Source organism: Phaseolus vulgaris, chromosome 3, assembly GCF_051622355.1.
Source record: "Phaseolus vulgaris cultivar YP4 chromosome 3, ASM5162235v1, whole genome shotgun sequence".
Taxonomy (NCBI): domain Eukaryota; kingdom Viridiplantae; phylum Streptophyta; class Magnoliopsida; order Fabales; family Fabaceae; genus Phaseolus; species Phaseolus vulgaris.
Window position 1 is genome coordinate 3,987,210 of NC_143500.1, and position 14,019 is coordinate 4,001,228.

Sequence of the window (14,019 nt, forward strand, 5' to 3'; positions counted from 1 at the left end):
GTATCAATTTTATTAATATGAGTTTTAGTCAAGTCTTCATATTTACTTGTATTTTTTTTTCTTTAATAATATTGTTTTATGTGGTGGTAGATAATTAGTTACCTGAGGGGTGAAAAATGAAAGTTATGATTTTAAAAAAGTGATTGCACTCAAACCTCATAAATACTTCCAAAATGATGTGAAAAAAGTTTGATGATTTATCCATCTAGTTGAGATGTAAAGTTTTCATAATAATGTTTAACATGATAGTTTTTATAAAAAAAATTTAGTAAAATTTGTATTTACAAAACAAAATTTATAAAGAATAGAAGTAAAATGCATATATTATATGAAAAAAAAATATTAAAACCTTTTCTAAAATTTTGATAGTTAGAATAAAACCCGAGTTTTGAAATACAGTGATAGAGGTACCTGGGATAGCACGGGGAAGAGTATATGGAGCCGAAGTGAAGCTGCTGTGACTGTGAGAACCACCACAGTATGCTCCGAAACCTTTGGAAACGTTGTTGTCGCCGACGTTGGGGTCCCACGTTTCTCTGTTCCTCGCCCACTTCGCTGTTTCACAGTGCCACCTGCGTGGAGGGAAACCCTGGGTGGAGATGGAGAATCGAAGAAGAACCCTCGCTTCAGATTTCTCATCCTTGGCCCGAATGGGTCCAACTCATCAAGTGCTTGCTCCACAAGGGACACTTTCTTCACGAAGAGGGAAACATGTTTCGCAACACTGCTTTGGACGCCAAAGATTGCAATGCCATTAGAACCGCGTGCCTCAATTTTGGTAGAGACCACTTTCATATTTTAAGGTAAAGTAGTGTTCTTTGGATTGATTGTTTCATATAATTTGGATAATTCTAACTAATGACATGGTTAATCGACACATACTCAGAAGAACTTTCTCAGGATAGTGATTATGGTTGACCCATTTGGTGAAAGATACTTGGGGTTTGCACAAAAGGAAACAAAATGTAATATAATCTTTATTTTTCTTTTGGGTGTTTAATTATAATCTGTTGTGTTTGGGAAAAGTTTTGCTGTGATATTTAGGTTATGCATGCAAGGTGTTTGAGTTTAAAATTCTGATAGACTGAATGCTGCTAACTAATTAGTTTCAGTTAACAAATCTCGGACCTTGGTCTCTAACCGAGTTTAATGGCATCTTCAATTCATGTAGCAGATTTCAACTGGTGGAATAAGGCTTTTGTTGTTGTCATAACAGATTGGACTTCCCCCCTTGCCCCTTCTGATCACGCTTTAAATAACCTTCATCACTGTGATGTTACTATTTTTTTGGTACATATGAAGTGGGAGTGCAGAAGGGTGTATTGAACCATTTTCATACCCAATTCTTGAAAATTTCAGCCGGTGCTGATAAGGTTGTCGATGGCACATTATTGTTTTTATAGTTTATTGAATGTTACAAGGGAAGTGACTTATTTCTGAATCCATCCCTATGTGTCTGTGAGTTAAATGAGGAAAAAACAAGCAAGGTTAGGATGCCCTTTGGATAAACTTGGTTATTGTTAATGCTATGAGGACGTAATTTTTTGCAAATGCTAGGTTTCCCTCCTCACTCAAACAAAAAACATAACATGAAAACAAGAAATCATGTAGAAGTAGGTATCGAGTGAAATTGATGTGGTAGGTAGTTTTTCTTACTGCAGAAAACTGCATCGCTGAATTGATGCTTTTTTATCTTTGTTTGGAAGGGAGAGTGGGAAGCATATGGGCATTTATTGTTGACGAGCACTTCAATATCATCTACAACATCCAAATGAATATGAACCTAGGCATGATTTAAATCTTTTTTTGTATTACATATTTGATGCCATGGGCAATTTTCGAAAAACATTATTATATCAGATACATGAATCTGTTTAAAGGAGTCGTTGGATCATGCCATGTCTAAAAGAGTTGGTTCAAGTCATGAGAAAAGATGAGAGGGTTTTCTTCCATCCTTGCTAGCTATTATAGAGCATGGTTTAGGATTAGATAGCCACAGATGGAGATCTCATATCTGGAATTGATTTTATAAGCTGTATAATGTAGCCAAAAATAGAGCCTAGGTTTTAGTAATACCATATCAAGTCCAGTGTGGACTAAGGATTTATGTAACTTCCTTGCTGATGGATTAATGTCAATCAGGATTTTGTTTTTAATTCCTTCTTCATGTAATGGAAAATTTCACTAGAACTTATTTTGCTAATGCTTTTACTCAGATTCCTATCACGAAAAGATATAGGAGTTACTGTGGCACTTGGATGCCCGAGCTTAGATAGGAAAGTGGTCAACTCAGGAAAGCGTCTCAGAGCATATGTGGGTATTGATGAGGGAAATGTAAGTAGTGACTTAGTTTCTACTATCATTTGCTTTTGTTTGGAGTATGCTATACTACTTTCTTTTCTTCTATATCCAAAACATGTTCTTTACATTTAACCAATAACTATAATTTGTATGGACTGGTGCTTCAATCAGGTATGCAGTTCCTGCAATTTGAGGGGGGACTGTGAAAGGGCTTTCGTTAAGGCGCGCGAAGATGAAGGTGGAAGAACAGTGGATGTTATGCGTATTATGTTGACGTATGGGCTTGACCCGATTACTGGTTCAGTGGATAACAAACCGTGTCTTACTAAAAAGGTAGAAGATTCAGTGAGAAGACTGCTGAAAGAAATAGTAGAGCACAGTACCAAAGAGGAAAATTCTAATTTTCCAGACAGCACAGAGGTTGTCATGGGAAATGTTCATTCCAATCAGCAAGGCAAGGGCAAAATAGATGTTGCAATGATGAAGCAAGGGGACTGGCTTTGCCCCAAGTAGAGCTTTGTTTCCATCTACTAATTATTCATTGTATTAAATCATGTACCAGTTTCTTATGCACTTGTTTATGTTTCCCTTTTCATCTTTCATTGGGCAGATGCAATTTCATGAACTTTGCTAGAAACATCAGGTGCTTGGGCTGTGACAGCCTCTTTGAGGAAAAAATCAAGCAATTGAAGCAGGAAAACAATCACTTACCTTTGAAGAAGGGAGACTGGATATGCAATATGTAATGGCTGTTAATATCATGTAGGTTTGTTTGTATATATAGCACTAATATTTTCCATTTTAAATTAAAATCAGTTTTTTATTTCTGCAGATGCAATTTCCTGAATTTTGCAAAGAATACAAAATGTTTGCAATGCAAAGAGAGGCCTTCCAATCGTCACCTTAATCCTGGTGAATGGCAATGTGACTCGTGGGTTCTTCTTAACCATACTGTTATTTTGTTTCAGTTCCTGTGCCAAATGAACAGGTTTTTTTTATTATTATTTACTTGTTCTATGAGGCTCGAACACTCTTCTTGAATGGCGTGTCAGTGTCGGACACATGTATCAGATACCGACACTTGTAGAACACAACTTATTGTATAAATTTTTATTATAATTATAAAAATAAGGAACAAATTCTTTTGAACCAGTCATGAAAAACATCTTTCTGTTACAAAAAAAAATCTTAAACATATTTGTGCACATAAATCTTTATTATCAATTTATATAATTCATAATTATATAATATATAGATTTATATTCACGTGTTCTACATTTTAGATATTATATATATCTCCGTGTCCATGTCGTATAGTGTCCGTGCTTACTGATATCTTGTTGGTGTAGGTGCAATTACCTCAATTTCAGAAGAAACATGGTTTGCCTGAAATGTGACCATAGACGGCTTATAGTATCAAGGGCTTCAAACTCTTCTCTTCAACCTCAGCAAGAAGATATAAACCACCATAAGATTGGCAAATTTGGTTTTGGTGCGTATCAGGGTGAAAGAAGTGGTGAAACACATATGGGTTTTGAAAGAAAGAAAAGGAACAAAGATTCACATATGTGGAGATTTGTTGAGGACAAGAGTGAAAATCACAAGACCTTAAATAAATCAAATGATCCTATAGATTTTCCTATTGTTGGAGGCAAGACTCACTTGGCTGAGGTACAAAGGAGAGAGGCATATAAGAGTGAGTTGCCAAATGAGTGGAGAAGGCCTCCATGGCAAAGTGAAACTGATGATGAGTTTTGTTCTTCAGATAACCAGGACACTGATGATGAGTTTTGTTCTGCCAATAATCAGAGTGCTGATGATGAAGAAATGGACGAATGGTTCGGAAAAGGCAAGATTGGAAGGTAGGATTGTAGAATAGTCTAAATTTCCTTACACTATTATCAATGTAGAAGTGTTTTTTTGTCAACCAATACTTCAAATAACAGCTTGTAATTGTAATTATATGACAATTGACATACACTATTTATTTAGAAAAATGTTAGTTTAAGAATTATAAATTGAATGAAATCAGTTTACAACTCTAATTTGACCAGTACAATCTCAAAATTCTCAATTTCAGTGAAAAGTAATTTTTCTTTTTAGTTATAATCCGAATCAGAGTTGTCAATATAACACACTCATTTATTTATGAAAAAAATTGTTACACCAAAAAATAAGATACATTTGACAAACCATTCTAATAATATAATAATATTTTACATTAAAAAATAAATTAAATATAATTAAAATATTAATTTATTTGTTTATCAAGTACATATTTATTATTGTGTATTGTAGAATATATCACCACCCTTTATTTATTCATTTAGAAAGACTAACTTTAATACTAAGTTTTGATATTTGAAAGAAGCATGAAAGTTTTAAGTTCAAGAAAATATGTAAAATATTTCAGAGGAATTTTATAATTTTTGTGCTGAAAGGATAGGTTGATATAAGGTTAGAATGTCAGATTTATTTTTTATACTAGAATGTTTAGATGCAGAAGTTTCAAACTGTAATTTATTTTTATAAAAAAATGAAATGTATTTTCATAAAATATATTGTGTGGATAGAAATATGTTAAATAAATTGAAATTTTAAGAATCTGTGAGAAGAATTTAATTATTTAAAATTTGAAGTTGTTCGTGTTCTTTTTTTTTTTAATCTGTGCTGTGGTGTGGCACATCATTGGTTTGATTGATGCATGCTAGTTTTATATCTTAGTGTTTACTTTTTTTTATAAAGTGGTGTTTTCCAAGTGATATTAAATACCATTTTTTTATTAACATCAATTAGAATTATTTTGAATAGATCTTAGCTAGGATTCATGTAGTTGATGTGGATGTAAGTTAGGATTATTTTTTTATTAATGTCAATCATAGCTAATATTAAAATGACGATCAATGAAAATAAGATTTTTTATAGTCAATGTAAGTCAAGATTTTTAGCTTTATTGACAATGATTAGTTTCAAATTAATATTATTAAAATTATTTATCATCAAATCAAGTTATAACTATTTATCCATACATGTTTGATGTTAGTGGGGTTTTATTTAGATATTAGCCAAAAAACTTCTATTGGAATTTTTAGTAGCTATTTTTCATCTGCTAAAATTATTTTATGAACAATATTTCTAATATTATTTGATGATAATTTTTGTATTTAATATTTTTTATTTAGTAATAATTAAAATACTCAATTCAAAAAAATAATAAACTTGAATTTTCTTGTTCAAACAAAATATTTGAATATTAAAAATTAAAAATAAAAGTAAGTGAAATGGAATATATTTAAACTTTTTAAAAATATAGAATTTCCTATTTGGGTGATAGAATTTTGACCATAGAATAATAGAATGTGTTAACAAGGGAAGAACGTTTTGGTGAAGGCATGGAAAGGTTAGAATATATTGAACTTTATGATTATGACTTTTAAGCAATTTTATTCAATCAACAACATAGATTATTGAATATTTGATTTGACATGACTTTTGGACTTCTTCTTCTGCTACATTCATAGTTTCTCCGAAAATCACATATTTTTTTTAAATATAAAAAATATCCTTTATTTTATTAAAACTTTATTTTAAAGTAAATGATCCGAAAAACTTTGGATTATAAAATTTTATAAAATATTTTCAATTCCAAAAACCTTCCAAATTTTATAAACCAAAATATACTCTCTTTTTTAACAAAATAAATTTCAGATTCCAGATAAAAGAATTCGAAAGGTATTTCTATATGAGGAATAAATTTTGAATCCTATAATATAAAATTTCTTTTATTTTAAAAATTATATATTTTGGATTTTAGAATCCATAAATTCTACAATTCTGTATAAATTAAAAAAAATACATTTTAGATTATAAAATTTAGAAGGTATTTTTGGATTTGAAAATGTATTTTAAATTTTATAATCCAAATATGTTTTTTAGATTAAAAAAATGGGATTGTAGAATCTGAAAATTTTACAATCCAGAATGTGTAAATAGTAAAAACTGCCTTCTAAATTGTAAAATTCAAGAATAAAATTAAGAAGAAAATATAAAATACATTCCAAAATTTTTAACTCTTCGCTTGTTATATAAAAATGTTAAGAGCAGCTATGGAGGTGCAGGAAGAAAGAGTCTGACCTTGTTTCATGAAAATTATTAACACTATAAAAGAAGAGAAAGTTATAAAGATGTTTTATATTAGTCCCCACACATTAAAGATAAAAAAAAAATTATATTTCTCACTCGAATGACATTTATAGTCTCTTATTAAAAAATTATAAATTAATTTATACATCAATTAATTTAAATTTTTAAAAATGTTCTCCCAAAAATATTTATAGAAAATTTTGTCTAACAAATTTCCAAGTGTATAGAGATTCATCATTTTCAAGTACCTTTTTAAGTTTTTGAATGTTCACTCTTACCCAAAATATGTAAAAAGAAGTTACAATATCTTCTAAAGTATATCAGAAAATAACATTCTAAGGTTTTCTAAAATATTAAAAAATCTACAACCTCATTAAAGTTTCTAATTTATACATTAAATACTTTTAATCTATAGAAAAGCACTTTCTTGTCTTGTAAAAGTGCTAAAAGAAGTTACATAAATTAGCAAGTTTGTTGCCAACACTGAAGCATATACACTTGGCTTGCAACATGCAACAGGATTACAATAACCATTACAATTTGTTGCCTATCTTAACAGAAGTATGAACAAGACTGTTTAATCTAGCATATCTCTATCCTATTTTGTCATTCTCATACAATATATAAAAATATTTTTTTTATCTTTCTTGTGTCATCCCATATTCTGGATTACATATTCCAAACGTTAATTTTGGATTCGAAAATAAATTATGGATTATATAATCCAAAATATATTTTTAAAAAATGATATTTCAGATTATATAATCCGAAAGTCTGAATTTGAGAGTAGTTTTCAGATTATGTAATTCAGTCACGCATTTGAAAAAGGCTTTCCGATTACATAATTTAGAAGCTAATTTATACTTTCGGATTATGTAATCCATAAATTAATTATACATTTGAAAAAAAAAAAAAAAGACTTCTAAATTATATAATCCAGAAGCTAATTACAAATTTGAAAAAAGACTTCCAAATTACATAATCCAAAATATTACAAAGTAATATTTTTAAAATATTAAAATTTATAGAGGTGGAAGAAGAAACCATATTTAGTTAGAAATCCAAGTACTCCATGACTAAGAATGAAAAAGTTAGACATGATATAAAAAAACCCATAAATTCATTTGAGTTGGAAAATGTCTGGTATGAGTTTACTAAAACTAAAGCATATCATGAAGTGAGGGAGGAACAATTATTGTTTCAATTCATCAACCACCTTTAACCTTTTATTCACAAACTATAATTAGCATAAAATATCATCATATCACATCAACCTTTTTAAATAAGTACTTAAAAAGTTTTTAACATTGCATATACAACCAGAAATTAATAGGTGTGCTAAGTGTGTGTTTATCACTGCCGGAAGAAATTTGTGAGTGATTTACCATCCAACTCTTTCTTGGAGAACCTGGTCATAAATTCATGGAAAGTGAAGTTTCTGTAAAGGGCTGGTTTCTGTGTTGATGTTAGCTCTGGCAATGGTCCAAAAAGTCTTTCCGTGTCACTTGGGTTGAAGAAAACAGCAACTGAGACTCTAGCCTCATTACAATGATTGGCTAACACTCGATGATGAACACTCTTATATGCTTCGTTAGAAATTATCTGACACACAAAATGATGAATATGAGAGATCACAAGAAGGGATGTCATATAACAATTCCTGCATATATAACCTTAGACCTTCAAATTTAACCAAAATTCTTCTTGCAATTATAAATGATTCTAATAATATGTTCACAAAATCATAAAACTCAAGTTGGTGCTAAGTTAACAAGTTGATTTCATAACTTGCTTCATAATCTAAATTATAATCAACTTATTTCCCTCCTTTTTGTCTGTCAAATACATACTCTTCAAAATTAAGACCACTAATAAACTATTGTTTCATCATAAAAAATATTACACTCAATCTTAAAATATTATTTTTTTTGACTCAAAGAGATAACATCTTGAAACACTCCGTATTCGAGATATTGTCTGATTAAAACATGGTGTTCTTTCACAATTTTGTCGTCTTAATAGATTAAAAAAGGAAGATGCGTTTAAAGCGTCATTAACCTCGACTCCTAAGCGACTCCTAAGCAATGTGAGATTAATAAACGTAAATCCCTGAAAAACTAAGAAAACAAGAATTCGTTTTTTATCCTTAAATTTGAAGATTGATTCTAACTATACCTAAGCTCAAAACACTACTTTTTAAAGTAAATATTTTAGATAAATAATCTTGGAAGGATTAAAAATAATGTAATTCTCAAAAGATGTTTCAAATTATTGGCATCATAAACACAAAAATTAAGTGACACAGGGCTTTATTTAATTAAACAATTATTATTATATATGAATTAAATAAAATAAAATATGAGACCTGAAGGAAATCTCCAATGTTAATAACCAAAGCATGAGGATGAGGCTTGACATGGATCCAACCCTGTGGGGTCTCAACCTGCAAGCCCCCAATATGGTCCTGCAGCAACACCGTAAGAGCCCCTGGATCAGCATGCGAATTAAGACCCACCGTTAGATCAGGCTGAGGGCAAAACGGGTAATAATGGCCCAGCATACCTCTTCCTTCCCCCAAACCCATCTCCCTGAACCTCTCCGCACCCAATCCCAGCCCCTCACTCAGCAACTCAAACAACACACGTGACACACGCGCCACCTCCTTATTCCACTCCACCACCTCTTCTCTGCACATCTCGGGAATCTCGCTGGGATCAACGGCTATGGGCCCCATTCTTATCTGCAAAATCAAAATTAAAACTCATATTTGTTTTATGATGTAATACAATTTATTTATTTTCAATGCCGATTAAGTTTAAATGTTTTCCAAAAATTTATATTATTTAAAGTTAAAAAAATAGTTTGTGTGCCTTTTTAGAAAGAAATTTTAAATAATAAACACCAAATATTAGTTAGCACTTTCGAGGCTTGTAAAAAGGTTAAATTTTAGTTTTGGTTCTTATTTTATTTTTTATACGCGATTTGGGTAAACAATTTTTTTTTGTGACGTGTTATAAAACGTTTGTAACTTTAATTCAATTATTATCAATTTTGTAACTTTAAAATTAGAACAAGTTTTAAATATCTGAAGATTAAATATAAAAAAAAGAAACTAAAATTAAAGAGACCAATATATTGTTAACTAATACAAATAGTTTTGATATAATATTTAAGATAATTATTACTAAATATCGTAGATTTATTATTTATGGTGAATAGTGATTAGAAGGCTTACGCTATGCTGAAAGTCACCGAGAAATTAAAATTCTCATATATTTCAGTTTTTAGTAGTAATAAAAAATTTAATCTTACACACACAAAAATCATTCACTTTAAATTTACAAAAATAAAATAAAAAATCTCTTTCATCATAATTAATTATATATTACTATTAATTTTTTTAATAACATGTGATACTAAAGATGAAGTATTAATAGAATTAAAATTTCGTTAGTTACTAGTATTGTGTCACGCCAGCTGGCAGCTTTTGATTGGAAGAGATCCACGTTGGAAAAGTACGATACGCCCTTTCCCATCTCTCTACGGTACACCGGCACCCTGTCCTCCGCGGGCTGCTCGTGGAACGCCTTCACCGCCGCCAGAGTTCGCCGGAGTACCTGCTCCGGGACGCCGTGGTTGATCACCTGGAAGAACCCCACCGTGCTCGCCGCCTGCCGAACCTGCTCCACCACGGCGGCGCGCGACCCCTGCACGGCGGCCAGGTCCACCGTGGGAATCACCGGCGCAGATTCGGATTCGAACCCGCGCTTCAGCTCCGCTAAGGTTTCGGGCGGGTGAACGAAGATAGCGGGGATAGCCTTGATTCCCGAATCGACCAAACCTTTGACTCCGACCTTGGTTTCTTCGAACTCCTTCACCGCTTTGGCGCGGTTGTACGGCGCGGCGGCGCTGACAGCGGTTGCCACCGGTGATGACATTGGGAAGAGGCGAGAATAGGAATCGTTGTTTGAGTGTAGAGAGTTCAAATTCAGTGTAAAGTGAATTGAAAACTATAAAGTGCACTTTTCTGATTCGGCACAAAAAATAAATAACAAAAATATATTACTCAAGAAACTTCACTAATTCTAGTCATTTTTTTATTCAACAGGTTTTTTTTTCTTATATAAAAGCGTTACATATTCATTTTGAAATAATATGTCAAGTAACCATAATTATTTGTTATTACATAAAAAATATATATTATTAAAAAAATATAAAAATATAAAATGATTAGAACAAAATCTTTATATTAATAAAAATAATATATAAATAAATTAACATATTCATAAAAAATTCTAAAATCAAATTAAAATTAAATACATATTTTTTCCTTAATTTATCGAAAACACTCACTTTTAGAACAAATAATATTTTAAATATAATAATTAATTTTAATAATACTATATTTCTTCATAAGAATATTCAAATTATAGTGATGTTATCAGTTACCTAACACTAAAATAATATAAATTTGGCCTTATAGGATGTTTTTAGAATGTTGAATTTTTACTAGAAAATAAAATAAAATAAAATTTATTTGAAACACTAAAATAAAATAACACTAAAACATAATATCTTACTAGAAAATAAAATTCTAGTTCTGTAATGTGAGTGATAAGAATATTTGAACTCAACCAGTCAAAGATATTGACTTTATATCTATCAAATTTATCGTACTTAAATCTACTAAAATATAATTTCATAATTTATTTATATATACTAATTCATAGAATAATTTGTTCGTGTTTTTATTATGTATTAATTAAAGGTTTCGATTTTTTTGTATTTTAAACTTTAATTCTTTAAATTTTAATCAATATTATAATTAGTAAATAAAATAATATGTTAGTCCACTTTGTTAGAAACTAGGGAAATAAAAGGCGTGCCTATATGTTTATATTTTTTTATGATAATAATAAAAGATAATTAATATAATTATTGTTATTACAATGAAATGTAATTATCCTAAAAAAGTTAGCTAATGAATATAAAAACAGAGAGAATAAATTAATAAAAATAGTGTATAAAAAATAGTCATGAAAACTAATTCATAGCTAATATTAAAATGACGATCAATGAAAATAAGATTTTTTATAAGTCAAGATTTTTAGCTTTATTGACAATGATTAGTTTCAAATTAATATTATTAAAAATTATTTATCCATAGATGTTTGATGTTAATGGGGTTTTATTTAGATGTTAGCCAAAAGACTTCTATTGAAATTTTTAGTAGCTATTTTTCATCTGCTAAAATTATTTTATGAACAATATTTCTAATATTATTTGACGATAATTTTTGTATTTAAATTTTTTATTTAGTAATAATTAAAATACTCAATTCAAAAAGTAATAAATTTGAATTTTCTTGTTCAAACAAAATATTTGAATATTAAAAATTAAAAATAAAAGTAAGTGAAATGGAATATATTTAAACTTTTTAAAAAATATAGAATTTTGACCATAGAATAAAAAAATGTATTAACAAGGGAAGAAGGGGTTGGTGAAGGCATGGAAAGGTTAGAGTATATTCAACTTTCTGAATATGACTTTTAAACAATTTTATTCAATCAATGCTACAATATACATTATTGAATATTTGAGGTGCCTTGAATTTTGGACTGTTTCTTCTTCTACCATCATAGTTTCTTCCTACCTTCAATCTCATAATTCTTAAAATATCAAAAATATATTTTATTCTATTAATGTTTTTTTTTTAAATAATATCAATCTCATTTTTTAAAATATCAAAAATATTTTCTATTTTATTAATTTTTTTAATTTCTAAATAATAATTTGAAAAAACTTTGAATTATAGAATTTATAAAATAACTTGTGGAGGTATTTTTCGTGGAGTATGGGAGAATTTATTGGAGCTTTACTGAGTTTCTTGAAGTTCAAACTGCTCTTCCTGTTGTGTTTTATGGGGTTATACATGCTATGGAGGAAGCTTAAAAGATGTGGCTTACTTTTGTTTAGCTAGAATGTGATTCTACTTTGATTTAATCGATGAAATATTTGTCTTAATTATTGTGAAAAAATTAGATTTAGGTTTACTCATATTTTTCGCGAAGGGAATGCGTAGGCTGATAAGTTAACTAATTTAGAATTTATTCATAGAAAATCTTTTCATTGTTATAATAAGCTACTATCTAGTATGTTTTTAAAATTCTTTATAAATAAATATAGTTTACATATGTATCGTTTTTGTTAATATATAGATTTTAGTTTAGTCACCCTATATTTTTTTATTTTTTTTTAATAATATTTTTTTTTATGTGATGGCAAATGATTGTTATTACTTGAGATGTCAACATAACTAAGATGGATGCCTAACATAAAAACTTTTATTTAAAAAAAAAATCTTCATAATTTTATAAACTAAAATGTGTTTTTTTAAAAAAATATTTCAAATTATTAAATTTGAAAGGTATTTCTAAATCAAAGAATAAATTTTGAATTCCATAATCTTGAATTTATTTTATTTTAGAAAAAATATATTCTGAATTGTAGAATCCATAACTACAATCCAGATATATAAATTAAAAAAAAATACATTCAAAAATTATAAAATCTATAAATTATTTTTAGATTTGAAAATATATTTTAAATTCTTTAATTCATAATATATTTTTTAAAGAATACAATATTTTTGGATTACTTATATTCCAGACTAAATAAGAAAAATTACATTTTAAATTGTAAAATTTAGAAAATACATTCCAAATTTTTTAAAAATAAAATAATATTTTCGTCTGAAATATAACAATGTTAGAAGAAGCTATAGAGATTAGAAGAAGCTATGAAGGTTTAAGAAGAAAGAGTCTCACCATGTTTCATGAAAATTATTAACTCAATAAAAGAAGAGAAAGTTATAAAGATGTTTTATATTTGACCACCAGTCTCCACACATTAAAGATGAAAAAATTAATTTTCTCACCCGAAAGATATTTATAATCTCTTATTAAAAAATTATAAATTAATTTATACAACAATTAATTTAAATTTTTAAAAAATATTCTCCCAAAAATATTTATACAAAATTTTGTCTAAAAAAATTCTAAGTGTATAGAGATTCATCATTTTCAAGTACTTTTTTAAGTATTTGAATGTTCACTCTTACCCAAAATATGTAAAAAGAAGTTTCAATATATTCTAAATAGTACATAAGAAAATAGTTACAACCACATCATTGTTTTTTCTAGAACCTTCTGAAACATTCTAAGGCTTTCCAAAATATTAAAACATTCTACAACCTCATTAAAGTTTCTAATTTATACCTTAAATAATTTTAGTCTATAGAAAAGCGCTTTCTTGTCTTGTAAAAGTTCTAAAAGAAGTTTTATAAATTAACTAGTTTGTTACCAACACTGAAAAATATACATGCAATATAGGATGACACAATGTTTAGTTAGAGATCCAATACCAATTTAAGTCATAATAAGAATGAAAAAGTTAGACATCAAATAAAAAAAACATAAATTCTTAGAAAAATTTTATGAATTGATATAATCTACTTATGTATCGTTTTTGTTAACATATGAGTTTTGGTCTAATTTTATTTTTTTTTAATAATAT

At 28.5% G+C, this 14,019-nt stretch overlaps 2 protein-coding genes across 3 annotated transcripts; one reads left to right on the top strand and one right to left on the bottom strand.

Moving 5' to 3' along the window:
* The first annotated feature begins 371 nt into the window (after positions 1 to 371).
* LOC137806173 (uncharacterized) lies at positions 372 to 4,377 on the top strand. 2 transcript variants are annotated; one of them, XM_068606157.2, is made up of 6 exons: positions 372 to 803; positions 2,217 to 2,334; positions 2,473 to 2,810; positions 2,912 to 3,043; positions 3,134 to 3,289; positions 3,651 to 4,377. In XM_068606157.2, exons 1-6 carry the CDS (start codon positions 481 to 483, stop codon positions 4,165 to 4,167), a joined length of 1,584 nt encoding a protein of 527 aa, XP_068462258.1. In that variant the 5' UTR covers positions 372 to 480; the 3' UTR covers positions 4,168 to 4,377. The 2 variants fall into 2 exon arrangements, with proteins under 2 accessions (XP_068462258.1, XP_068462259.1); XM_068606158.2 differs by having other exon boundaries at positions 3,134 to 3,232.
* Positions 4,378 to 7,642: 3,265 nt separating this feature from the next.
* Positions 7,643 to 10,546, bottom strand: LOC137806175 (1-aminocyclopropane-1-carboxylate oxidase homolog 4). Its single transcript, XM_068606160.2, has 3 exons — positions 9,903 to 10,546; positions 8,810 to 9,184; positions 7,643 to 8,046 (listed from the first exon to the last, which is right to left on the bottom strand). The coding sequence occupies exons 1-3, from the start codon at positions 10,380 to 10,382 to the stop codon at positions 7,798 to 7,800; spliced, it is 1,104 nt and encodes a 367-aa protein (XP_068462261.1). The 5' UTR covers positions 10,383 to 10,546; the 3' UTR covers positions 7,643 to 7,797.
* Positions 10,547 to 14,019: the final 3,473 nt, after the last annotated feature.

What these genes read in the sequence shown, in the direction of transcription:
- LOC137806173 (XM_068606157.2), top strand. Translation starts at nt 481, where the DNA reads ATGCTCCGAAACCTTTGGAAACGTTGTTGTCGCCGACGTTGGGGTCCC. An exon ending in TGGGTATTGATGAGGGAAAT is followed by an intron (nt 2,335 to 2,472) that starts GTAAGTAGTGAC and finishes TGCTTCAATCAG; the next exon opens with GTATGCAGTTCCTGCAATTT. An exon ending in GGAGACTGGATATGCAATAT is followed by an intron (nt 3,044 to 3,133) that starts GTAATGGCTGTT and finishes TTATTTCTGCAG; the next exon opens with ATGCAATTTCCTGAATTTTG.
- LOC137806175 (XM_068606160.2), bottom strand. Translation starts at nt 10,382, where the DNA reads ATGTCATCACCGGTGGCAACCGCTGTCAGCGCCGCCGCGCCGTACAAC. An exon ending in GCTGGCGTGACACAATACTA is followed by an intron (nt 9,185 to 9,902) that starts GTAACTAACGAA and finishes TTGATTTTGCAG; the next exon opens with ATAAGAATGGGGCCCATAGC. An exon ending in ACATTGGAGATTTCCTTCAG is followed by an intron (nt 8,047 to 8,809) that starts GTCTCATATTTT and finishes TTTGTGTGTCAG; the next exon opens with ATAATTTCTAACGAAGCATA.